Source organism: Eubalaena glacialis, chromosome 16 (genome assembly GCF_028564815.1).
Source record: "Eubalaena glacialis isolate mEubGla1 chromosome 16, mEubGla1.1.hap2.+ XY, whole genome shotgun sequence".
Lineage (NCBI taxonomy): Eukaryota > Metazoa > Chordata > Mammalia > Artiodactyla > Balaenidae > Eubalaena > Eubalaena glacialis.
This window is the reverse complement of record NC_083731.1, coordinates 83,073,525-83,100,807: the sequence shown is the minus strand read 5'-3', so window position 1 is coordinate 83,100,807 and position 27,283 is coordinate 83,073,525. Positions and strand designations below refer to the sequence as shown.

The window sequence follows — 27,283 nt, the reverse complement described above, 5'->3', positions numbered from 1 at the left end:
ACAGAATTAGCAGAAATTATAAATCATTTTTAAAGCCACAGAGTACAGTAGATGCTAGGGATACTGCTAAGCATCCTACAATGCACAGGACAGCCCACTCCCCGCCAAAAGAATTATGGTCCCAAATGTCAATCGTGCTGAGGTTGAGAAACTCTGTTATAATGCGTCATACAATGGTGGCAAGGATTAAGACAGTAATGGGGAGAGGTGGAGAAGTGCTTAGATTCTGGATATATTTTTAAATATTTTAAAAGTAGAGCTGACTGTATTTGCTGAGGGGTTAAATGTACAGTACAAGGGAAAAGGATTCCTATAAAAGATGACACCAAGGTTTCTCATCTGAGCAATTAGAAGAATGAAGTGCTTCATACTGAGATGAGAAAGGATGTGGGAGTAGCAGGTAGGGAACAAGTGCTTTGTTTTTATTTGGGAGTGAGAAGTAACTGATGGAATTCAAGCATTCGGTTTTGGACATACTAAATTTGAAATATCTATCTACTTGGAGCCAAGTGAATAAATATATCAGGTAGGCAAATGGATATGAGTCTGAAGTTCAGGGGCAAGGTTGGGGCTAGAGAAAACTTGGGACTCTTAGCATCTGTATAGTATTTAAAGCTACAGAACAGGCTAATATTATTTAGAGAGCAAATGCAAACTGAGAAGAGCTCTGAGCTCTGAGGCACTGCAATGTTTAAAGAGGAGGAGCCAGTAAAAGATACTAAGAAGATGAAGACAACTTGAGGTAGGAGGAGGAGAGAAGAGAATAATCAACTGTGTCAAATGCTGCTCAGATGTCAAAAGGAAAATGAGCACTAAGAAATGACCACCAAATCTGGCAACATGGATGCCAACACTGATGTGGAAATGAACAGTTTTGGGGACATAGGAATGAAAATCTGACTCGCCTGGACTCAAGAGTTAATAGTAGACGAAGGTAGAGATAGTAGCTGTAAACAGTGATCCACTCTCTCGAGGCCTTTGTAAAGTTGAGTAAAGAAACAATAATATCTGGAGGGGATTTTTTTTCTTCCAACTTCTTGTTTTACATATGCACACATACAGAAAAGTTTACAGTATGACAACTCCCCTTATATCCACCCCAGAGATTCAAATTTTAACACTATCATATTAGTTTCTCCTGTATATACATATACACATATACACACACACACATTTCTGAATATTGAAGATAACTTCACCTCTACATATACTTCAGATATACCTCCTTTAAAAAAGGCCTTTCTCCTGCATAACCGTGATAACCATTAACACACCCAGGAAAATAAAAAATATATTCCCAAATATATTCTATAGCCAGGCATACTCAAATTCTCCCAATGTGTTTTACAGCAGTTTTTTCTTTTTTTCAAACCAGGATTTAATCCAAGTCCATGCATTGCATTTGGTTATCAGGTTTCTTTGGTCTCTCTCAATGACTTTTTAAAAAGACCTGTTTTATAAAATGGATTGGACTGGTTCTTTGTTATGACATTTAACTTGTTCTTCTATCCTGTAAGGGAAGTTTTTGAGGGTAGTAAATACATTTATTATTCCTGGCACAATATCCTAAAATTAACATTTCCCAATTTTCTGATATCTCTCTGCAAAGCCCTTCAGTTTCAGAAAATTCTCAATTTACCCCAAGATTTTTTTAAAAATTTAACTGCCACCTATTAGTTCTGAAGACTCAATTGAGCAACTTTCAGGGCTTATACACTCTATATTCAGAAAAAATATACTACCATCTTTCATCTACTATAAGAATTCAAGGGAGATCTCATCTTAAAGCTAATCAGTACCCAAACCATACAACATTTTATTGATTAACCACAACAAATTACATTTAGAAAGTAAAATGAATTATCTGGAATTTCTTTCCTGATTAGCAAAATAGTGCCTCCTAATACTTGAGGGTGAAAGCTGCTGTCACATATGCCTACATGACTGCAAATTATAACAGCCAGATGAGTTCACTGGGCTGGTGCTGGTATGTTCTGTATGCCCTTCTGTCTATGTAGTAAACAGCTTAAATACAGATGAAAAATTTGATTATACTAATATTTGGGCTTCTATAACTGGTCATTCATATATAAATTCTTTAAACAACTTAATGAACATTCTTTAAGCAACTTAAAATGCAAATCGACCCAACAATTTTTACAGCTAGAATTCCAAGGAACATTTAGGCATTGTCAATTTATCTTAAGACATTTTCTGCCATAATCTTCAAATTACTGTCTTTTCCACAGTGTTGGAAAACATTAAAAATAGAATGTTTTATACAAATGAATTTTATACTCTTTAATTCAATGAACATTTCAAGTTCCCTCTAACTTGCATTGCTATTTTTTTATCTTACAAAACCTGAAATTATTTAGCATGTTATATGAGATCTAAATTAGGACAAAATAAGTGAGTTCACCTCATATGATGAAATAAATGAGTAAAATACGATGGTTAATGATTTTTGGTTAATGATTTTTAATGCCTTTGCACTGGAATCTGAATCAAACCACTGGCGCTTACTTAGTGACGGCGACTCCTTTGGGCCCATGGACCACCTCAGGGAGGTAAACGCCCTTCACTAGCTGTCCAGTCCACCTCAGCCTGACTACGACTGCAAAAAACCCTCCCCTGAATAAATCAGAAGCTGGGAATCAGACTTTAAGAAGCACCTTCCCTAAGATCAGAATTATTAATTCATATAAAAATCAAAACTGTAGCTATTATTACCTTATAATAAGTCAGCCTGTAGGTCACTTGAACTTTCACAGACTATCTGGAAGACCATAATCATACTATGTAAACTTTAGATTTAGACGCAGAGCTAGACGGGAGGGAGGGACCAACGAGCAGCGGAAAATCATCCTCTCAATTTATTCTCCAGCTAGGAAATTATACAGTAATATATACAAAAATACAGTTATTTCACAGAACTACCTTAATACTTTAACAATTTTAATGGGATATTAAACATTACTGAATTACTTGCTCTCATATGAAGCAACGTGAGGTAACAAAATCAAACTAACATTATATATTTGTGGTAGCCGCCTACAAGATGGGCTCCAGTGGGCCCTGCCTCCCGGTACTTACAGCTTGTGTACATCCCTCCCACATTATATCAGGGTGGATCTGTACAACAGAGCGATGGTGTGTCACTTCTAAGGCTATATTATAAAAGACATTGGGGTTTCTGCCGCTCTCTCAGACACTTGCTCCAGGGGAAAGCCAGCTGTCATGCTGTGAGGACACTCAAGCAGCCTTCAGATGAATGCAACCACAGGAGACCCTGAATTGGAACCACTCAGCTAAACCACTCCCAGTTTCCTGACCATCAAAAACTATGTGAAATAATAAATGTTTGTCTTTTAAGCTGTTTTGGGGAAATTTCTTACAAAGCAAAGGATAATATAATAATATATACTAATTTGACTGGTTAAAGTTATAACTCTATAACTACTCATTTAGGTATTAAAAATCACAGCATGCTGATGCAATGTAAGGTAGTGAAAAAACCCACTAACAAATACCTACTGAGTACCACTGAGGGCAAAAAAGCTCTCTCATACTCCACATGCAACTTCCTTAGGGTAACAGTCACGGCTGATCTCTAACCTCTCATTAACTCCTCCCTAGGTAGGAGGGAGTAACTGGCCTGATGACAAGTTTGAGAGAAGGAATTCTGAGGCTCAGCTACTTCTCCTCTCCTTTCCATTTCGCATTTGTCTGACCGAAGAGAGCCATTTGTTCTGGTCTGCTCTGTCACACAGTAAACGTAGTGGGACAAGCTTTACTCTTGTGGACATTGAAACCTGAGGTTTAAGTCTGCGTGATTCTGGAGTGCAACACTAGGAAGCTCACTGTTGCTGCAAACCTCAGCCGCATTTTCCAAACAACTTTTTCGGTAATTAAATTTACATTTGGGCGGACTCTGGGGGGGCTCACGCCAAGGAGTACTTCCCACAACTTCTGCTGCCCATGTCCTTGTCCCCACGGTGAGCCACAGCCACCCCTGCCTCTGCAGGAGACCCTCCAACACTAGCAGGTCTCAGCATCAGAGGAGCCCAGGAGGAGGACCCTCCCGATCCCCAGCTAATGAGACTGGACAATATGCTTCTGGCAGAAGGGGTTTCAGGTCCTGAGAAAGGCATGTAATGAACTCACTACACGTGATGAACCTTCTCCGAGAGCAGAGTAGAACACATCCCATTTCCCCAAAAGAGACAGAAAGAATGGTAGGCATCATCCATCGAAAATTTAGTTCCATTCAGATGCAGCTCAAACAAAGCACTTGTGAAGCAGTTATGATTTTAAGATCAAGGTTCCTTGATGCCAGACGAAAAAGGCGTAACTTCAGTAAACAGGCCACAGAAATCTTGAATGAATACTTTTACTCACACCTCAGCAACCCCTACCACAGTGAAGAAGCCAAAGAGGAGCCGGCCAAGAAATGCAGCATCACAGTGTCACAGGTATCCAACTGGTTTGGCAACAAACGAATCAGGTACAAGAAGAATATCGGCAAGTTTCAGGAAGAAGCCAATCTCTACGCTGCAAAGACAGCCGTGACAGCTGCACACGCAGTGGCCGCAGCCGTGCAGAACAACCAGACCAACTCGCCCACCACGCCAAATTCTGGTGGACACCCTCCGTCATGTTATCAATCAGATGGGAGGCTATAGTGATGGCCTTGGAGGAAATTCACTGTACAGTCCACATAACTTAAACGCTAATGGAGGCTGGCAGGACGCAACAACTCCATCTTCTGTGACTTCTCCTACAGAAGGCCCAGGAAGTGTGCACTCTGATACCTCTAACTAATCTCTGGTAACACTTTTCCCTGAGCTGACATGCCTTGATAAGTGCATTCAGAGCAACAGGATGAAAAGGAAAGAGTTTTTGTAGCCCACCATCTACAGCTTTACTGTAAAACCTTGTGTTATTAGAGAACTTGGTAAATCTGTTTTTTAAGGAATCATAATCATTTGTATTTATACTTAAAAACACACACTGTTAAAAAAAGCACTTTATCCAATTAGGCCAAAATTTAATATTGTTGACAGTCCTATAGCTATTTTATTATAATTTATTACCAATATTTTACACTAACGGTTTCTCACTTGCCAATTACTTGGCCTTAAGCGTAAAAAGCACAATATATGCTAAACCTCAGTCGCTAAAGCAGATACAAAGACTCACCTCACCTAAATTGAACTTCTTGCATATTTCCATTGCAGACTTTGATTGTCCTTCTTTCGTATCACTAATGGAGTTGGAATACAGGAGCTGTTTGGCTACCTGTTAATGATGGTTGTGTTTAAGAATCTTCCTCGTCACACTTGGGTTTCGATCTCTTATGTTATAATTAGATCAGAGACCGGTAGCATCTTTTCGCTCTCTGAAAGCACCAGTGCCCAGAGTCTGCTCGGTAATTAAATTATGGATCCATATTGTTTTGAGAGCTGAAGATACTTGCTGCTGATAGAGGTGACCACGAGATCAGTCTGGGGTTTTATGGCGTGCACTGGTTGCTGCAGACTTGTCAAGGTTTGCTACGTCCTCTGGGCATTCACAAAGGCCCTGCTCTCTGCAGTGTTGTACATAGTGTAGCAAAAGAGTATTTACACATCTCACCAACCAAAACACAGCTTTATTACCTCATGCGAACTCATACAAACCAACAGAATTTCAACATGTTCTGTAGCTTAGAGTGCTCACTTACTACCTCTGAACAATACTCACGCTGTAGTTTGTCTCTTTCTTATCTTTTTGCATCTTGTAATTAACTCTTTGCTTCCCTTCATAAAATGTAATGTACATTGTAATCTTTTAAAAGAAAAATCAGGGTTGCATCTGCAACTTAAAAAAAACTGAGAGTGGAAACATTGGGTCTTAACACAGGATCAGTAAAACTGCTGTAAATATAAATAAATAAATAAATAAATAAAATAAACTTACATTTGAATCTTCATCTATCTGACTTCTGTGTCCTATTTCTAAACTGGATCTAAACTTCAGTAGGGAAAAGAAAAAAAAGGGGGGGCAACTTATCAACCTTTAAACTAAGTACAAAGTACTATATGGGTATTTTGTGCCCTTGTGGAGTTTATGGCCTATTTGGGTATAAACTAGAACACTTGAAAGGTTACATAATAATATAAGAATTACCTAACAAATATAACCTATAAGAAGCACATAATTACTACCAAATATGTGAGAAATTATGATCACCTTTGAGAATCAGAAAATCTGAAGGAGAAAGGTAAAAACACAGATGCTGTGACCTCCCCCATGCCAAACCCATAAAATCAGGAATGGGACCCAAGCAACTGCATTTTTAATAAGTTCCCAATACAATGCTGACCCATACCAATCTATCAATAAGAACCCAAGATATACAAAGCAAGTGCAATGACTCTGGAAAAAAGGAGCATGCTATGACGTAGCAAAGGAAAGATTATAGCAAACAAAACTTGAAGCAAACTTAAATGATACGAACAAAAGTTCTCCGCGGGTTCATGGCCAAGAGACCAAGAGGCACATGAAAAGATGCTCAACGTCACTAATTAATAGAGAAATGCAAATCAAAACTACAATGAAGTATCACCTCACAATGGTCAGAATGGGCATCATCAGAAAATCTACAAACAACAAATACTGGAGCAGGTGTGGAGAAAAGGGAACCCTCTTGCACTGCTGGTGGGAATATAAATTGATACAGCCACTATGGAGAACAGTATGGAGGTTCCTTAAAAAACTAAAAACAGAACTACCATACGACCCAGCAACCCCACTACTGGGCATATACCCTGAGAAAACCGTAATTCAAAAAGAGACATGTACCACAATGTTCACTGCAGCTCTATTTACAATAGCCAGGACATGGAAGCAACCTAAGTGTCCATCAACAGATGAATGGATAAAGAACATGTGGCACATATATACAGTGGAATATTACTCAGCCATAAAAAGAAATGAAATTGACTTCTTTGTAGTGAGGTGGATGGACCTAGAGTCTGTCATACAGAGTGAAGTAAGTCAGAAAGAGAAAAACAAATACCATATGCTAACACATATATATGGAATCTAAAAAAAAAAAAAAAAAGGTTCTGAAGAACCTAGGGGCAGGAATGAAGACACAGATGTAGAGAATGGACTTGAGGACATGGGGAGGGGGAAGGGTAAGCTGGGATGAAGTGAGAGAGTGGCATGGACATATATATACTACCAAATGTAAAACAGCTAGTGGGAAGCAGCTGCATAGCACAGGGAGATCAGCTGGGTGCCTTGTGACCACCTAGAGGGGTGGGATAGGGAGGGTGGGAGGGAGACGCAAGAGGGAGGGGATATGGGGATATATGTATACATATAGCTGATTCACTTTGTTATACAGCAGAAACTAACACAACAATGTAAAGCAATTATACTCCAATAAAGATGTTACAAAAAAAACTAAACATGGCAAAAAAACCAAAAACAAAACGAAAAATAAATAAATAAATATGCGAATGCCTAGCACAAGTGTACTGCCAAAAATATTAATACAGGTTCACATTCCTTAACCAAAACCCAGGGGCTGAATGTGTTTTACAAATAAGAAATTTCGGGAATTAAAGAATGTCACAAGGCACACAAACCATTATGTAACACCTCATATACCAGTGGCCAAGAGCAGCACCCCATAATCAAACATATTAATATTTCGTCAGCAAAACATATGCGATAAATACAGAATATATATAACTTTTCATTAGTTCAGGTTGTAGTTTGCTACCGAATGAATTTTGTCTCCAAGCTTAAAACGTTTCTGGTTTCAAAGCCTTCTGAATGTTGGAATTAGATATGAGACTACAGACTGTACTCACAACGGTGCTGCTAGAAAATATGGTTAGTCACTTCGACGTTCATCTTTTTGATGAGCCCGGAACAAGCAGTTATAGCAGGCAGCTTTTATATCCCATGTTTGGGCAGACTCGTTTTGTTATTAAGGAATCCAATCTAGCAGAGGGGGGCAAAAGCTGAAAATGTGAGAAGAGGAAAAAAAAAAAATCCTAATTGTACAACACTGTATTCCTATTGGGGCTGCTTATTATTAATTTATAAAAAACTCCATTTGATTAAATCATGTTAGTTTTTTAAATGAAAATAGGTAAATAAAACTTCTCCTGACAGGAGTTTTATACATTGCTAACAAGGGTATGGAGGCAATGAGCTTGAATCCTACTGGAAGGTAACTGCACTCTTGGGGACCAATGTTCATAGAAAGAGGCATTCCAAATATATTGGTGAGAAATAAGCAGAAATGTACACAAATTTTCTCACCTTCGGACCAATACTCTAATACAAACGAAAGGGGAGTTTTCTAGTCAACCTCTCCTTATTGACTTCTACATTAGTATCCTTCCTTTAATGGTATAAACTCTTTCATGCCTTTTTCTACTTTTTACAAGAGGAAAAGGTCTGGAATCAAAACACAGCACACACTAAAATCCATTCTTTTCTTTCCACAACTCAAGCCCCACCTCCATTTTGTTTCTGTTACTATTACAGAATTTCTCCTGGCAAAAAATCAAATTTGCACTAAAAGACTATAAATCAACTTTGCAGACAACAACGACTGATATGATTCAGTTTGGGCATGTTGACTTTCAATCTTAAAATTTTAGCGACATTTTAACTGAATCAATTATTTGTTCAGTGTATGACGTTAACATTCAGCAAGTGTTCATTACAAAAAGTGTATTCCATTCTAAAAATGGAAATACCAAGGGTGAAAAAGAAAAACCTTGTGAATTACCGCTACTATTTCAGGAAGAAACACTTACTACATCCTCGCATTTTCATCATAATTCATTAAAATAAAAGAAAATCTAATTAGCTAGATCTGACAACCAATACACCGGCACGTCAGGTATCTAGTACAACCACAAAAAAGGTAAACAAAAACCAACCAGCCTATTTTTCAGTTTTCTGGAGAAAAACAAAACAACAAACTCTCTGTTGGATTCTTGGCCATTTGCATTCAGAAGAACCGAAAACTAAAATTCCTTCTCACTGAAGAATTTCTTGGTACACGGGACTTCCTTCTCTATACCACCCTATCAAAATTATCAGCATTATTCCAGCATATAATTAGTTTGAGACCACTTAAAAAAAAAAAAGCCACAGTCCAAAATGCCCATGGTGATTATTCTGTAAAGAAATGGTCAGAAACTACACATTGTTAATCCAGGACGCAACTCAGTCGAGCGAAGGACGTCTGGAATATGCTGCCCCCAAGATTCAGAACGCAGACTCAGAAATAGCACGCGCGGTCACGATGTCCCTTAAACCACATGACCTTCCTACGAAAGCAAAGCCTTAAACTTAGAAACTCCATGAGAACTCCCCCCTCCTCTGAAGTTAAAACAAGGCAGGGCAGCTGAAATGAGCGCAGCAGGGACACGTCGGCCACTGCCTAGTAAGAATGGGTCCTGGAGAGCAAGGTCCCTGTGCTCGGGTACTCCCCTTACCGTTAGAAGATCTGGGAGGGAGGAAGGGAGGAGAAACACCCAGAATCCTGGTGGAAAAGCCCCTGGCCTCGCAGATGGGGTTTAGGGAGACAGGGAGGGGCAGCTCCGTGTGTGGTGACCCTTTGTGAACACGCTCTGTGGCAGCTCGGCTCTCACCGAACCTTTAGGAGAGCGCACTATGGGGGCCTCGCGCGGCCCGCCGTCGCGGTGACCTCGGCGCTGCAAGGAGGCGCCGGCCAAGAGCCTCCATCGCACCCTCCACCGGCTGGGTAGCCCTTCCCTCCTCGCCCACCCACCCAAGTCACTCAGGGGCGCGTCGCCTTCCGACCCGGGCTCGCGCGGCCAGAGCGCAACGAGACGCGAACCGGTTTTTTTTCCTCAGCGTAATCCCTCCGCTGCCGACCGCGCACTAGTTTTAATCACGCCCCACCCCCTGGCCGCCGGCGTCACCTCCGCCACTCGAGCGCTTTCCAGCAGCTTCCAGAAATGTCGCCACCCCAAACCCAGCCACTCACATATGGCGGGCTCTGCAGCCACCGGCCCCGCCCCTAGTCGTCGCCGCAGCTGAAACTGCGACTGCGGCAGCCGGGCGGACAACCACGCCTCTCTGCGGAGGCCTGACGGAAGTGCTCCCGTCCTCGCCTTCCCCGCCACGCTTACGTCCTTTCAGGCCCCGCGCGGGGCAGGAAGGGGAACTCTTTAGCTGCGGACTCAAACCGGAAGCTGCTTTTCTAGCTGAGGGGCCGGTGGGGGAGGGGCAGGCTGAGGGGAACGTGGGTTGAACGTTGCTCTGTGGTGTGGAGCTCAAGCTGGAACAGGAGTTCGGAGCGATCCGGCGCGAAGAAGGGGAGGACCCGCGGCAGGTAAGGGAGAAGACGGAGTAGTTTCCCTCAGCTCCTGAAATAGGGCAGGGGGACAGAGCTGGGGTGATCTATGGGACGGTTGCTCGCTGAAAGGAGGGGCTAGGCTGGGAGGGGGAAAGGATGGGAGTAGGTTCAGGTGGGAAGGCTTGGTGGTTAAGGTATTAGAATGGAGTCACAGATTCATTCGTTTGAACTCAGAGAGGTAAATGCTGAAGAGAAACCAGAGTCTCCCCCGCCCCCGCTTTCCCAAGGAGCGTGGAGACGGGGGGAATTAACGGAACCCTGCTCCTCCTCGGTTTCCAAGGTTGGGTTTTGCAAGTGACGTGTCTTAGTCTGTGATTCTGGACGGCTGGGTTGGGTACCAGATAGGGCTGGGCGCCGAAAGCCGACCCCGTTCCTCGGTTTCAAGTCTGTTGTGGCCTTACCTTTGACAGTTCGCGTGCCCACTTGGTCTTGGAGGGAAAGCTCAAACGGGTATAAGGCCTTCTTCGAACAGCTGGTTCTCTGGGTTTCCCCATTTTGCACATGGGGCTGTGAATTAAGCTTAATTGCTTCTTTCGCTATCCCCAGAGCCAACTTCACACTTTGGTTGTGCTGTAACTGGGTCCCTACTGGGTTAGTAATTGACATTCGGGCTTTTGGAGCATCAGTGGATCACAGAAGTAATGAAAAGGGGGGGGGCATCATGAAAAAGACGCGGAAGTTGAAGTGAAGTAGAGGAGGGTAAGGCTGGAAAACCAGTGGTCTCATAGTGCAGTGAGCTTTAGGTCATAGCACTACCTTTAGGTCATACTGAGCTGTTTGGACTTTCCTGTAATCAGACTGGAGTCAGTAGAGGATTTTAAGTTGAGCAGCGACAGACTCAGACTTGTTTTATAGAAGCATCACTTTGGCATGATACTGAGTGGGAATGGGATAGGAAGAGAGGTGGGGATTTGAGATGCTTCCAAAGAACTGTCCGTAGGATTTGATGACTTTCACTAAGTAAAGAAGAGGGAAGTGAAAGAGTAGAGAACCACTCAAATTTTTCTTTTTCTTTTTTGTGCGCGTCGTGTGACATGCGGTATCTTAGTTCCCCAGTTCCCCAAACATGGATGGAACCCGTGCCCCCTGCATTGGGAGGACGGAGTCTTAACCATTGGACCACCAGGGAAGTCCCGAGAACCACTCAGATTTTCTAGTTTGTGTGTTTGTAAGGATGGAGGTGCCAAAATCTAGGTGAGATACAAGCAAGAGGAGCAGGAACAGGTCATTTTGAAGGGAGGACAATGAAGGCAGTCATTTAGAAACAAATTAAGTTGTAAGAATCACCCCAGGGTTTTGTACATAGGACCCAGTAAATTGTATTTGGAAGACCTGAATAGCCTACCTTTGGTATTTTTTTAAGTGAATTTTCTTTTGGATGTTCTGCATGTTAAGGATTTCAACCACCAACCTGCCTGTTTTTCCCATTGAAATGTTGGGTGATAGGATCAGGAGAGCAGATTTGAAGGCTCCTCATGTTTTACTTATAGCACAGAGAGAGAGAGAGAGAGAGAGAGAGAGAGAGAACCAGCTGGAAAAGTTTTCTTCATCCCTCAGGTGGATGGAAATTTTCATCAAAAAAAATTTGTTCAAGATACATAGCTTACCAACTTCTCTTTTGAGAATACTGCATAATGATCCAAGCTATGCTGCATATTTTCTGCATAAAGTATAAAATAGCACCAAATAGTGGTTGAAATTTACTATATGTCAGGTGCTAAGCATTTTATGTGTATTATCACATTTAATTCTTAGAACAAACTAACTTCACAAATAAATTTCTGAACCTAAAGCTCATGCTTTTATCCACTCTGGAACCAGAAGTTTGACACTTGATTATACAGTTCCCTTTTGTGAGTAGATTATAAATAGAACCAGCCAAAGTTAACAAATTAGTATTGTCTGTGAGGAGCTTAAAAAGAAAAAGTTATCACCACACTTGTTTTTACCCTTTGGCAGTGGTTCTCAATGGGGTGATTTCTGCCCCTCCCCCTGGGAGCGGGGAGGAGGGAGGGACATTTGGCCATGTCTAGACACATGGTCACAACTGAAGGGTGGATGCTGTTGGCATCTAGCACATAGCGGTCATTGATGCTGCTAAACATCCTCTTAACACACAGGGCAGCCCTCACAACAAAAGAATTATCTGGTCCAAAATGTCTATAATCCTATGGTTGAGAAACCCTGCTTATGGATATTTCTTTAGAAATAGCATATTGAGATCCACTGATACTTTTTTCTTTTGAATATTTGAATTTTATTTTATTTATTTTGTATACAGCAGGTTCTTGTTATCTATTTTATACCTATTAGTGTATACATGTCAATGCCAATCTCCCAGTTCATCCCACCACCACCACCCCCCCACCACTTTCCCACCTTGGTGTCCATACGTTTGTTCTCTACATCTGTGTCTCTATTTCTACCCTGCAAACCAGTTCATCTGTACCATTTTTCTAGGTTCCACATATATGCATTAATATACGATATTTGTTTTTCTCTTTCTGACTTCACCATGTATGACAGTCTCTAGGTCCATCCACATCTCTACAAATGACTCAATTTTGTTCCTTTTGATAGCTGAGTAATATTCCATTGTATATATGTACCACATCTTCTTTATCCATTCGTCTGTCGATGGGCATTTAGGTTGCTTCCATGACCTGGCTGTTGTAAATAGTGCTGCAGTGAACATTGGGGTGCATGTGTCTTTTTGAATTATGGTTTTCTCTGGGTATATGCCCAGTAGTGGGATTGCTGGGTCATATGGTGGTTCTATTTTTAGTTTTTTAAGGAACCTCCATACTGTTCTCCATAGTGGCTGTATCAGTTTACATTCCCACCAACAGTGCAAGAGGATTCCCTTTTCTCCACACCCTCTCCAGCATTTGTTGTTTGTAGATTTTCTGATGATGCCCATTCTAACTGGTGTGAGGTGATACCTCATTGTAGTTTTGATTTGCATTTCTCTAATGGTTAGTGATGTTGAGCATCCTTTCATGTGTTTGTTGGCAATCTGTATATCTTCTTTGGAGAAATGTCTATTTAGGTCTTCTGCCCATTTTTGGATTGGGTTTGTTTTTTTGATATTGAGCTGCATGAGCTGCTTGTAAATTTTGGAGATTAATCCTTTGTCAGTTGCTTCAAAATATATGCAAATATTTTCTCCCATTCTGAGGGTTGTCTTTTCGTCTTGTTTATGGTTTCCTTTGCTGTGCAAAAGCTCTTAAGTTTCATTAGGTCCCATTTGTTTATTTTTGTTTTTATTTCCATTTCTCTAGGAAGTGAGTCAAAAAGGATCTTGCTGTGATTTATGTCATAGTGTTCTGCCTATGTTTTCCTCTAAGAGTTTTATACTGTCTGCTCTTACATTTAGGTCTCGAATCCATTTTGAGTTTATTTTTGTGTATGGTGTTAGGGAGTGTTCTAATTTCATTCTTTTACATGTAGCTGTCCAGTTTTCCCAGCACCACTTATTGAAGAGGCTCTCTTTTCTCCATTGTATATCCTTGCCTCCTTTGTCATAGATTAGTTGACCATAGGTGTGTGGATTTGCCTCTGGGCTTTCTATCCTGTTCCATTGATCTATATTTCTGTTTTTGTGCCAGTACCATATTGTCTTGATTACTGTAGCTTTGTAGTATAGTCTGAAGTCAGGGAGTCTGATTCCTCCAGCTCTGTTTTTTTCCCTCAAGACTGCTTTGGCTATTCGGGGTCTTTTGTGTTTCCATACAAACTTTAAGATTTTTTTGTTCTAGTTCTGTAAAAAATGCCACTGGTAATTTGATAGGGATTGCATTGAATCTGTAGATTGCTTTGGGTAGTATAGTCATTTTCACAAGGTTGATTCTTCCAATCCAAGAACGTGATATGTCTCTCCATCTGTTTGTGTCATCTTTGATTTCTTTCATCTGTGTCTTATAGCTTTCTGAGTACAGGTCTTTTATCTCCTTAGGTAGGTTTATTCCTAGGTACTTTATTCTTTTTGTTGCAATGGTGAATGGGATCATTTCCTTAATTTCTCTTTCTGATCTTTTGTTGTTAGTGTATAGGAATGCAAGAGATTTCTGTGCATTAATTTTTGTATCCTGCAACTTTACCAAATTCATTGATTAGCTCTAGTAGTTTTCTGGTGGCATCTTTAGGATTCTCTATGTATAGTATCATGTCATCTGCAAACAGTGACAGTTTTACTTCTTCTTTTCCAATTTGTGTTCCTTTTATTTCTTTTTCTTCTCTGATTGCCATGGCTAGGACTTTCAAAACTATGTTGAATAATAGTGGCGAGAGTGGACATCCTTGTCTTGTTCCTGATTTTAGAGGAAATGCTTTCAGTTTTTCACCATTGAGAATAATGTTTGCTGTGGGTTTGTCATATATGGCTTTTATTATGTTGAGGTAGGTTCCCTCTCTGCCAACTTTCTGGAGAGTTTTTATCATAAATGGGTGTTTAATTTCGTCAAAAGCTTTTGCTGCATCTATTGAGATGATCATATGGTTTTTATTCTTCAATTTGTTAATATGGTGTATCACATTGATTGATTTGCGTATATTGAAGAATCCTTGCATCCCTGGGATAAATCCCACTTGATGGTGGTGTATGATCCTTTTAATGTGTTGTTGGATTCTGTTTGCTATTCTTGAGGATTTTTGCATCTATATTCATCAGTGATGTTGGTCTGTAATTTTCCTTTTTTGTAGAATCTTTGTCTGGTTTTGGTATCAGGGTGGTGTTGGCCTCATAGAATGAGTTTGGGAGTGTCCTTCCTCTGCAATTTTTTGGAAGAGTTTGAGAAGGATGGGTGTTAGCTCTGCTCTAAATGTTTGATGGAATTCACCTGTGAAGCCATCTGGTCCTGGACTTTTGTTTGTTGGAAGATTGTTAATCACAGTTTCAATTTCATTACTTGCAATTGGTCTGTTCATATTTTCTGTTTCTTCCTGGTTCAGTCTTGGAAGGTTATACCTTTCTAAGAATTTGTCCATTTCTTCCAGGTTGTCCATTTTATTGGCATAGAGTTGATTGTAGTAGTCTCTTAGGATGCTTTGTATTTCTGGGGTGTCTGTTGTAACTTCTCCTTTTTCTTTCTGATTTTATTGATTTGAGTCCTTTCCCTCTTTTTGTTAATGAGTCTGGCTAAAGGTTTATCAGTTTTGTTTATCCTCTCAAAGAACCAGCTTTTAGTTTTATTGGTCTTTGCTATTGTTTTCTTTGTTTCTATTTCATTTATTTCTGCTCTGATCTTTATGATTTCTTTCCTTCTACTAACTTTGGGTTTTGTTTGTTCTTCTTTCTTTAGTTCCTTTAGGTGTAAGGTTAGATTGTTTATTTGAGATTTTTCTGTTTCTTGAGGTAGGCTTGTATTGCTATAAACTTCCCTCTTAGAACTGCTTTTGCTGCATCCATAGGTTTTGGATCGTCATGTTTCATTGTAATTTGTCTCTAGGTATTTTTTGATTTCCTCTTTGATTTCTTCAGTGATATCTTGGTTATTTGGTAATGTATTGTTTAACCTCTATGTGTTTGTGTTTTTTACGTTTTTTTCCCTGTAATTGATTTCTAATCTCATAGCGTTGTGGTCGGAAAAGATGCTTGATATGATTTCAATTTTCTTAAATTTACTGAGGCTTGATTTGTGACCCAAGATGTGATCTATCCTGGAGAATGTTCCGTGTGCACTTGAGAAGAAAGTGTAATCTGCTGCTTTTGGATGGAATGTCCTATAAATATCAATTAAATCTATCTGGTCTACTGTGTCATTTAAAGCTTGTGTTTTCTTATAAATTTTCTGTCTGGATGATTTGTCCATTAGTGTGAGGTGTTAAAGTCCCCCACTATTATTGTGTTACTGTTGATTTCCTCTTTTATAGCTGTTAGCAGTTGCCTTATGCATTGAGGTGCTCCTATGTTGGGTGCATAAACATTTGTAATTGTTATATCTTCTTTTTGGATTGATCCCTTGAGCATTATGTAGTGTCCTTTCTTGTCTCTTGTAACATTCTTTATTTCAAAGTCTATTTTATCTGATATGAGTATTGCTAATCCAGCTTTCTTTCGATTTTCATTTGCATGGAACATCTTTTTCCATCCCCTCACATTCAGTCTATATGTGTCCCTCGGTCTGAAGTGGGTCTCTTGTAGACAGCATATATATGGGTCTTGTTTTTGTATCCATTCAGCAAGCCTGTGTCTTTTGGTTGGAGCATTTAATCCATTCACATTTAAGGTAATTATCGATATGTATGTTCCTATTACCATTTTCTTAATTGTTATGGGTTTGTTTTTGTGGGTCCTTTTCTTCTCTTGTGTTTCCTACTTAGAGAAGTTCCTTTAGCATTTGTTGTGGAGTTGGTTTGGTGGTGCTGAATTCTCTTAGCTTTTGCTTGTCTGTAAAGCTTTTGATTTCTCTGTCAAATCTGAATGAGATCCTTGCCGGGTAGAGTAATCTTGGTTGTAGGTTATTCCCTTTCATCACTTTAAATATATTGTGCCACTTCCTTCTGGCTTGTAGAATTTCTGCTGAGAAATCAACTGTTAACCTTATGGGAGTTCCTTTGTATGTTATTTGTCGTTTTTCCCTTGTTGCTTTCAATAATTTTTTTTGTCTTTAATTTTTGTGAATTTGATTACTATGTGTCTCGGTGTGTTTCTCCTTGGGTTTATCCTGCCTGGGACTCTCTGCGCCTCCTGGACTTTGGTGGCTATTTCCTTTACCATGTTAGGGAAGTTTTTGAGTATAATCTCTTCAAATATTTTCTTGGGTCCTTTCTCTCTCTTTATCTCCTTCTGGGACCCTTATAAATGCAAATGTTGTTGTTGTTAATGTTGTCCCAGAGGTCTCTTAGGCTGTCTTCATTTCTTTTCATTCTTTTTCTTTATTCTGTTCCGCAGCAGTTAATTCTACCATTCTGTCTCCTAGGTCACTTATCCGTTCTTCTGCCTCAGTTATTCTGTTATTGATTCCTTCCTAGTGTATTTTTCATTTCAGTTATTGTATTGTTCATCTCTGTTTGTTTGTTCTTTAATTTTTCTAGGTGTTTGTTCTTTAATTCTTCTAGGTCTTTGCTAAACATTTCTTGCACCTTCTCGATCTTTGCCTCCATTGTTTTTCCGAGGTCCTGGATCATCTTTGCTATCATTGTTCGAATTCTTTTTCTGGAAGGTTGCCTATCTCCACTTCATTTAGTTGTTTTTCTGGGGTTTTGTCTTGTTCCTTCTTCTGGTACAAAGTCCTCTCCCTTTTCATTTTGTCTGTCTTTCTGTGAATGTGGTTTTCCTTCCACAGGCTGCAGAATTGTAGTTCTTCTTGCTTCTGCTGTCTGCCCTCTGGTGGATGAGGCTATCCTCCACTGATACTTTTCTAAAAAGCATTTTTATTTTTGAAATTATTCCTTGGCTTGAATGGTGTGTAATGTTTATACAGTGGGAAACAATAGCATAACTAGTTTTTAAAGTGAATCTGTGAGCCCCAGTTTCCTAGGAAGTGGTTGTCATAGAATCATGGATTCTTAGATTTGGGAAATATTTTGCTTGAAAGTGTTTTACAACATCCCTGTGAAGTGGTGATTCACTCTGCTTAAAGTTCTCCTTTATCTTGTTTTCCTTGTATTTTAAATCCATATCTAAACCACTGTTAACAATTACTTTTCCCTTACACTGAGCTCCAGTTTCATAATTTCAACTTTACTAAATGTGATTCTACTCCATGGGTCTACACTCAAAGCATTGTATGATTGACAGTGTTTATATTTTTGTTCTGTTACAGATTATTTACTTTAATGTAAAATAGTATTTTGTTGGCAGCTTTTATTTAAAAAGTGGCACTGTTCTTAGTTGGTGATGTATTCTTGGCAGTTGAAAGCAATAGGAATGTATGGGGTTCTTTTGTCCTTGTTAAGTAATGGCACAATGGATCTGTGTTTTATTTAAATATTTTCTTGGTATAATGCTTACAGATTTGTTTCAAGTTGTGCATAGACTAAAAACTTAGGTTTTCAAGGTCTCGCCAATATATTTAAATAATAGCTGTCTCTATTACAAGTTTTGATAAATTTGCTTACAAATGAGTCTACTGTGAAGACTGGTCCTATTGTCAGTTTTTGCCCTCTCTCCACAAATTTGCTAGATCTTTAAATAAATTTAGGTATTTTGTTTTCACTTCAAGATTACAGTTTCAGAATATGTTTAACATAAGATATATAGTTCTCAAAATATACTTAATATACATACATCTTATAAAAATTGTCTATTAACTTTTTTTTTTCCAGGGTTCATTGAAAAATCCTTAGTGATATTGACATGTTTCAAGTGACATAAATTAGCCAATGACTCGGAATGATGGATTCCCCGAAGATTGGAAATGGTTTGCCAGTGATTGGACCAGGGACTGATATAGGGATATCTTCACTCCACATGGTGGGGTATTTGGGAAAAGTTAGTGAACTTATTTTTTGCCTCAGTGCAAAGTTGGTTTTTTTCTCTCCTATTTTTAAGACTTAAATTTGGTTTTAATTTTACCAGTTAATTTTTTAAAAATTGTATCTTCCACGGAAATCTTACAGTAATGGCGAAAGATTGTTCTCTGTTTACCTCTCTATGTTTTATTGATATGTAAAAGTAGAAATAAAACATAGACCGTATAGTTTACTATTTGAAAATGTTGAACGTATTTTCAGTGACAGTTGACGTTACTTTTTGTCTTGCAGATAAAACTGATGCTATTTTTAACACTTAATTTAATATTTAAAACTAGAATATACTCTTTTTGGAACAATAGCTGTATTAAAGCCTATATGCATTTCTTTTATTTGCCATCTTTAAGATATCTTGCCAGGACACTTCTAGGTGAAAATTGTACATTTTTTTTCTGTTTCCTTTTCCATTTAACTTTTTGTAATTTGATACAATCTAGGAATGTCTATATTTTAATTTACTTTTTTTCTCTTTTAGAATTATGATTCAGCTAAAGTACCGTCAGATGGGTATTGCCCTGCTTGTAGGACGAAGGGAAAGTTAAAAGCCTTAAAGACTTACCGAATTAGTTTCCAAGAATCTGTCTTTTTGTGTGAGGATCTGCAGGTAAAGTATTAATCTTAGATGGTATTGAAGTTTTCGCCTTTTGCTTTTTTCTTCAGTGTTTAAATTTGTACTCATTTTGTAGTTTTTAGACTGTATGTTTTTAATATGTAGATAGTCTCTAGATCTGTCTGGTATGTAATTTTAAATATTTTGTTTTATTTTGCCACTTGATTTCCTGAGTTATTACATGAAGATGTTTGTTTTTATTGTCGTTAGACTTGTGAGAAGAGAGAATATATTTCAAGATTTTTTTTTTTAAACCTTGTGGGGGTCCTTTAAGCTGTTGTTATTCTCATGTGTTGGTTTATTAACTTTGGGACTTATTGAAAAGGTTATTAATCTCTAAATATTATGTACTTAAGGCTCTAAATATCTTAGAATTGTAGTAATTTGTACCCACTGGTACAACTTTTTACACAGGAGCTTGTTAAATTCCATAATACTCTATATTTTACTGTACTTGATAACTTATGAAACTGTCATATACATACTTAATTCTCAAAACTTTGCAAGGTAGGTATTCCCATGTTGTGAATAAGAAAACAGATGCAGAGTGTTTAGGAACACAACATCTTCATAAAGCAGCAGAGCAGTGATTGGAATAAAGTCTTCTAATTTCAGATAGGTATTATTCCAGGTAAACTAGCAGTTCATCAGAATCACTTGGAATGCTTTTTAAAAATTTCTAGGTCTCACCTAGGTGCTTATTAAATAGAGTAGGCCCAGAATTCTGTAGTTTTATAACTTTTATGAACTGTCTGATGATCAGCCAGTTTTGGAAAATACTAGACTATATTATACCGTTGGTGATAGATACTTTTGTTGGGTAACACTTAAAGAAAATTTCAGGTATTCTTACAAATAGAAATAAATTATTTTTTTGCATTTATGCAATAAATATTTATTTGTGTGTCACCATGTTGGCACTGTTCCAGATGCTAGGATACAGTGAATAAAACAAAAATTTCTTGCTCTCAACAAGGCTGTATTCTAGATTGGGAAAGAAAATAAAAAAGGAAAGCATACTTTTTTGTGTGAGGTAATGAAAAGTGCTTTGGAGAAAAATAAAGCCACAGGGACTGGAGTATCAGAGAGTGGGTAGTTTGCAATTTTAAAAAAAGTGTAGGAGGAAACTTCATTGAGAAAGTGACATTTGAGCAAAGATCTGAAAGAGATGAAGAGGAACAAGTCCTGTGGATACCTGAGGAGTGAGCCTTCCAGGTGGGGAGAGTAGCAGATACAAGGTCCTGAGAGAGGGGAGGTTGCCTGTCCGTGTTTGTGCTACTGCAGGGAAACCAGCAGAGCTGGCTCGGAGTGAGTGAAGCAGCATAAGGGAAGATGGGATGGATCCAGTAAAGCCTTGTAGGCCATTTGCTGGCTTTTACTATGAAATAAAGAACCATAGTAGGGATTTTGGCAGAGGAGTGACATGATCTGATTTTCATGTTGAAAAAAATGTGATGGGCAAGATCTGAAGCAGGGAAATGGTTGGAAGGCAGTTGTAGTATTCCAGGGAGAACAAGTAGCAGCCAGGTTGATGAGGCATGGTTGGATTCTATATGTATTTTGATAGTTAAAACGATATGCTGAAAGAGTGGGGTACGTTGTAGGAAAGGGAGGGATCAAGGATGATCCCCAGATATTTGGCTTGAATAATTGGAAGAATGGAGCTGCCGGTTGCTGAACTGAGAAAGACTTTGGGAAGAGGGAGATCTGGGGGAAAGATCAGGAGATCAGGAGCAATCAAGCTTGAGGCATCTATCTAATAACTGGGTAAATGGAGTAAACAGTTGGATCTATGTGTCTGGTGTTAGGTGGAGAGTCTAAGATTGGATATATACATTTGGGGGTCATCAGCAAACTTACATGAACTTACATGGTTCAGTAAGTAATTGAACCATGAGGCTGGGTGAGTTTACCAAGAGTGTGGATAAAGAGTTGCAAAACTGAGCCCTGGAACACTCCAGCATTAAAAAGTTTGGGAGGTGAAGTGGAACCAGCAAAGAAGTGAGAGACATGGAGAGTGAGGTAGGCGTAATCTCAGGAAGGAAAGTATATTGTCCTGGATGTCAAGTGAAAAAATATTTAATGAAGGAAGGAATGATTTACTGTCAATTCCAGTGAGAACTCAAGGTGGCTGAGGACTCACCTCACCATTGACTGGAGAGTCATGGGGGTCCTTGCAGGCCTTGATTAGAGTAGTTTTGGTAAAGTAGTAGTGGTAAAAGCCTGATTGGAGTGAGTGATGGAAAATGGGAGAGGAAGAATTGAGAAATATAGACGTGAGGTAGTACCTGGAGGGAAAAGTTTTACTTTTGTTTGTTTTTAAGTTGGGAAAAATAACAGCATGTTTGTATGCTGGTTATATCCAGTAGAGAGGGAAAAATAGGAGAAAGTGTCACAGAATTGCTGGAGGGATATCCCTAGAGCAAATGACAGGCTCTATTGCACAAGGGGAGGGCTTGACTTTAGGAGACTTGACAGCTCAGCTCATCTGTAACACCAGACTCTACAGAGTTTACTAATTAACTAGCTCAGAATAAAGTTGTAGAATTGTGAGCACTGGAAAGAGAGAAAAATAAAACTTACTGATTCTAGAAGAAAATTACTTTTTTCCCTCTTCTGAACAATACGTAATATTTCAGTAGAGTTATTTAACCAAGGACTACCAGAATAGAGAAGTCTCTGTTCTCAGAACAGTGGTTTTAACTATTACGGTTAGATGTGTTTTTTGCATTTTTAGTTTTTGAAGCATTCTTTTTTTTTTTTTCTTTTAAATTGAACCATCTTTTTCCCTTTATTTATTTATTTATTTATTATTTATGGCTGTGTTGGGTCTTCGTTTCTGTGCGAGGGCTTTCTTTAGTTGCGGCAAGTGGGGGCCACTCTTCATCGCAGTGCGCAGGCCTCTCACTATCGCGGCCTCTCTTGTTGCCGAGCACAGGCTCCAGATGTGCAGGCTCAGTAGTTGTGGCTCACGGGCCTAGTTGCTCCGTGGCATGTGGGGTCTTCCCAGACCAGGGCTCAAACCCATGACCCCTGCATTAGCAGGCAGATTCTCAACCACTGCGCCACCAGGGAAGCCCCTGAAGCATTCTTTTTTAAGCAATGAGGAAAAAAAAAATAACCAAGAGTTTCAAGTATATACTTTGCAAATGTAAAAAAAGAACTTTAGAGTAATTAATTATTGATCTAGTTTTTAGAAAATGTTCTAATCATCAATAAGAGCCCAGTGTATTTTATGAAGTACATTGGTTTACACCAGGAGTCAGCAAACTCTTTGTATTACCCACTGGCTAAGAGTGATTTTTGTTGTTGTTGTTGTTTTTAATTAAGTAGGGGTGCTGGTGGGATGTGCACACCATGATTTTGACTCTGCTTAAGAATGGTGAAGGTTTTTTAAAAATTTTTTGCCTTTAAAAAAAAAAGTAAAAATTTTTTTAATTGTTTAAAAAAACATAAAATTTACCATCTTAACCATTTTTAAGTGTACAGTTCAGGAGTGTTTGCTATATTCACATTGTTGTACAACATATCTCTAGAACCTTTTCATCTTGCGAAACTGAAATTCTGTACCCGTTGAATAACAACTTCTCCCTGTAGCCCTGGCAACTACCATTCTACTTTGTCTCTATGAATTTGACTACTCTAGGTACCTCATAAAAGTGGAATCATACAGTTTTTGTCTTTTTGTGATTTTACTTAGCATAATGTCCTCAAGGTTTATCCATATTGTCGCATATGACAGGATTTCCCTTTTTAAGGCTGAATAATATTCTATTGTATGTATTTACCACATTTTCTTTATCCATTTGTTTGTCCATGGACATTTGGTTTGCTTCTACCTCTTGGCTATTATGAATAATGCTGCAGTGAATATGGGTGTGCAAATATCTCTTTGAGGTTTTGTTTTCAATTTTTTTGGATGACTCTGAATACAAAATTACTGCTATTGATTTTTAAAGTGTTCTCTGTCTTCTGACATGTGGTAGGACTAAGGAAATAATCTCAAGGTATAAAGTTGAGGGTCAAGTTGTTAGTTGATGGTGACCGCACAGCTAGTTGGTAACAGAAAAATCAAGAACTTGTCCTGTTAAACTAAAGAATTTCGAAGTAAGTACAATATTATGCATATAGTGTTCGCTTGTATAGAAAATGCTATACTTTATTTATTTATTTATTTAAAGTTTATCCCTTCATTTTGGAAGCCCTTTTTTAAAAAATTATTTATTTATTTATTTATTTATTTATGGCTGTGTTGGGTCTTCGTTTCTGTGCGAGGGCTTTCTTTAGTTGCGGCAAGTGGGGGCCACTCCTCATCGCGGTGCGCAGGCCTCTCACTATCGCGGCCTCTCTTGTTGCGGAGCACGGGCTCCAGACGCGCAGGCTCAGTAATTGTGGCTCACGGGCCTAGTTGCTCCGCGGCATGTGGGATCCTCCCAGACCAGGGCTCGAACCCGTGACCCCTGCATTGGCAGGCAGATTCTCAACCACTGCGCCACCAGGGAAGCCCAGACAATGCTATACTTTAAATGAGAGCCTTTCAGTTAGTTGTTGCTGTGAAGTGAACCATCTCAAAACTTAGTCACTAAAGGAACTTAATGGCTTCACTTATGATTCTGTGGGTTGACAAGGCAGTTCTTACACTTCACATACTGTTGGCTGGGACAACTAAAATGTACATATGGCAGGCTGTGGATGCTAGCTGCCAGCTGGGAACTCAACTCAGGTAGTCAGCCAGGATCTCACTTCTTTTCCATGAGGGTCTCTCGGTGAGGCTAATTGGGATCCTGACAGTGTGATGGCTGGGACTAAGAAAGATTGTTCAGAAAGAGGGCTCCAAGAGGGCAAGCCCAATAAGCCAGTGCTTATGAAGCATGTGCATCCTGGTTGCTAATGTCCCATTAAAGCTAGTCACGTGGCCAAGCCTGAGGCTGTGTGGCAGGGGGCTGACTGTACAAGGGCATGAGTATCTGGAGGTATAGTTCTTTAGTTCACTGGAGGCCACCAAGGGAGCAATCTACCGTACTTGTGTAGAAGAAAGCATATTTTAAATGAGGGCACACGGTATGTAGATTTCTTGCATTTGTCTTGTAAAATATTTTACTAGTTTTCAAACTTAGGGAAAATTCATTGATTATTTTAGTGATTTGTTTACTCTTGATATTTGCCTGAAATTGTGTTCATGCATGGTGAAGTTATTAAAATTCAGCCAGTTTGATTCTTAGACCCAATATGGGTATAAAATTGATATGCTGATGTGCTCTCAGATTAATACTCAGTTTCAAAACTGAGAAACAATACAGATTACTCTGTGCGACTGTTTTGGTTTGAAAATACTTTTCTAGTTTTTAATGCTATGCAGTGTACCTGTTTTAAAAAGAATAATACACTCATAAAATGTTGGAATTTTTAATTCACTCAACATTAGATTCTTTATTAAAGCAAAATTATGTATGTTTTCCTTGCTAGCTTACGCTAGAGTAACTCAGATTAAACCCTTGATTGTTCAAATTAACTAGGAAAAATAACTCTTTTGGGGATGAAATTTTTGATTAAATAGCTGTTTATCCCTGGTTCCTTCAAATTTAGATTGATAATATTATATACCCTCTCATGTCAAATTAATGCTAAAATTTTATACGTATTTTTCATGATATAGAATCTGTGAAGTTAAAGCTTGAGCTTATTTGAATTTTTAGTTTTTGTTATTTTTTTCTTTCTAGTGCATCTATCCCTTGGGCTCTAAATCACTTAATAACTTAATTACTCCTGATTTGGAAGATCGTCACACTCCAAATAAGCCTCAAAAAAGAAAGATCGTGGAAACCAACTATAAAGATTCACCTCTTGTAGCAAATTCCAAAAAGACTAAAAATCATAGTGGTATTGATGGTGAACAAGTTTTGAACAGTAAACATAATGAAGAAGAGTATGATGAAACCTCATCAGACTTACGTGGTTTACTACACGGTGGTCAACAGAATCCAATTAGGACAACTGATTCCTTGGAGCAGAATGAGATTTTGGAAGCTGATATTGTTGACACGGCTGCTGAAGAAGATTCTACTATGGTTGATGTTTCTGGAACTGGAGGGACTTCCCCTCAAAATGAAGGATGCACATCTGAACTGGAAATGCCGTTGGAGAGCAAGCATACCTCATTTTGCCAGATTTCATGTGTCCAATGGAAAAACGCACATGCTCTCTGTTGGTTAGACTGTATCCTGTCAGCGTTGGTGCACTTGGAAGGGCTGAAAAACACTGTGACTGACCTGTGCTCTACAGAGGAGTCTGTGTTCGGTCGGTTGTTCACTAGGTATAATCAAGCCAATGAGTTTCTGCACACCAGTCAGTTGGATGGAGTTAAAGGTTAGTAATAACATTTTATTTCTCTTTAATTTTTGAAGAGGTTAATGTTGAACGTTGTCTCATAGCACGCAAAAAGATGCCATCAGTAGCTTTTGTTTTACGTAGAACCTCGGAGCAAGGAGCACAGGGACAGAGTCTGTCGTGAAGCTTGAGTGAACACCAGTTGTGTTATCATGACTGCCCAAAAGGCAGTCTTTTTCAAAAACTAAGAGTAAAGAATAAAGAGGCTATGGCTGTATCTTAGCTGTCAGGGTAATGGTGGTCAACATAGAGTCCATCAAAGTACAACTTTAAGTTTTTGAGTTGCCGTAAAGCAGAATAAAGAAGTAAATACAAACCATCCATAATCCCACAACTCCCCAAAAATCTCTCTTCACAGTGAGGGCTATATTTTTATTTTCTATAAAATAGGATACCCATGAACCCACCTCCAACCCAAGATAAATTAAGATATTTCCAGTGACTTACATCTACCTGTGTGTTCCTCTACATCCCATCATCTACCTCCCCCAAAGGTAATCATTATCCTGAAATGTGTTATATCGTTTCTTGTTTTTTAATAGTTTTTCCTACATGTATATGGCTAAGCAATATATTGCCTAATTTAATGTTTTGAACTTTATAAAAAAAGACATACTGTACAGTATTTCTTCTGGGACTTTTTTTTCTTTTTATAAAGATTTATCTATGCTGCTGCTTGTATTTCATTGATTTTTGTTGCTATATAATATTTCCAGTTCATAAGTATATCAGTTTGTAAGTACATAAGTGTATTTATTCATCTGTCATTGGGTTGTTTTTTGTAATTGTAAATACTGCTGCTGTGACTATTCTTAGGCAAGTCTCCTGGGACACAAGAGTTTTTCTTCGATATACCATGGGATAGGCTCTGAGTTCAGATTTACTAGATAATGGCTAATCATTTTCCAGAGTGGTTGTACCAGTCTACTCCCATTAGCAATGTAGAAGAGATCTTCCTAATCCATATTTCCTCCCTTGCTTATTTTCACACGTGGTGATTTTTGCAATTTGAATGATATAAAATGGTTTGTGGTCTTGATTTGCTTTTCCCAGATTTTAGAGAGGTTGGACAGCTCTTCGTATGTAGGTTGACCCTCTGTTCCCTCTGTGAAGCCTGTTTGTGTCTTATCGCTGTTTGTTGTATTGTCATGTTCTTATTGATTTGTGTGAGTTTTTATATGTCCTTGTTGCTATATTTATTCAGACAGGTTACTGAATCTCCCAGTTTGTATCTCATGTTTCTACTTTTTTAAAGATATCTTTTGATGACAGAAATTGTTAATCTTGCCTATTATAGCTAGTAATGTCTGTGGTTTTAAAAAGAAATGTTTCCTTTCTTCAAGATCAGAAAGTCATTTACCTCTATTTTCACTGAGAAGTCACAGAGCTTTGCTTTTTACATTGAAATT

At 38.8% G+C, this 27,283-nt stretch overlaps 1 protein-coding gene and 1 pseudogene across 3 annotated transcripts in view; both read left to right on the top strand.

The window, feature by feature from the left end:
* The first annotated feature begins 4,083 nt into the window (after window positions 1-4,083).
* On the top strand, window positions 4,084-4,842 carry LOC133076311 (pre-B-cell leukemia transcription factor 3-like; annotated as a pseudogene).
* Window positions 4,843-10,277: 5,435 nt separating this feature from the next.
* Window positions 10,278-27,283, top strand: part of USPL1 (ubiquitin specific peptidase like 1) — a 39,614-nt gene continuing 22,608 nt past the window's right edge. For 2 of the 3 annotated variants that reach the window (XM_061170647.1, XM_061170646.1), the window contains exons 1-4: window positions 10,278-10,378; window positions 18,671-18,836; window positions 19,353-19,481; window positions 25,208-25,853. In XM_061170647.1, the coding sequence (XP_061026630.1) occupies window positions 18,738-18,836; window positions 19,353-19,481; window positions 25,208-25,853 (874 nt within the window). In that variant the 5' untranslated portion in view covers window positions 10,278-10,378; window positions 18,671-18,737. The remainder of the gene's footprint in view (window positions 10,379-18,670; window positions 18,837-19,352; window positions 19,482-25,207; window positions 25,854-27,283) is intronic. The other variant, XM_061170649.1, reaches the window with a different exon arrangement.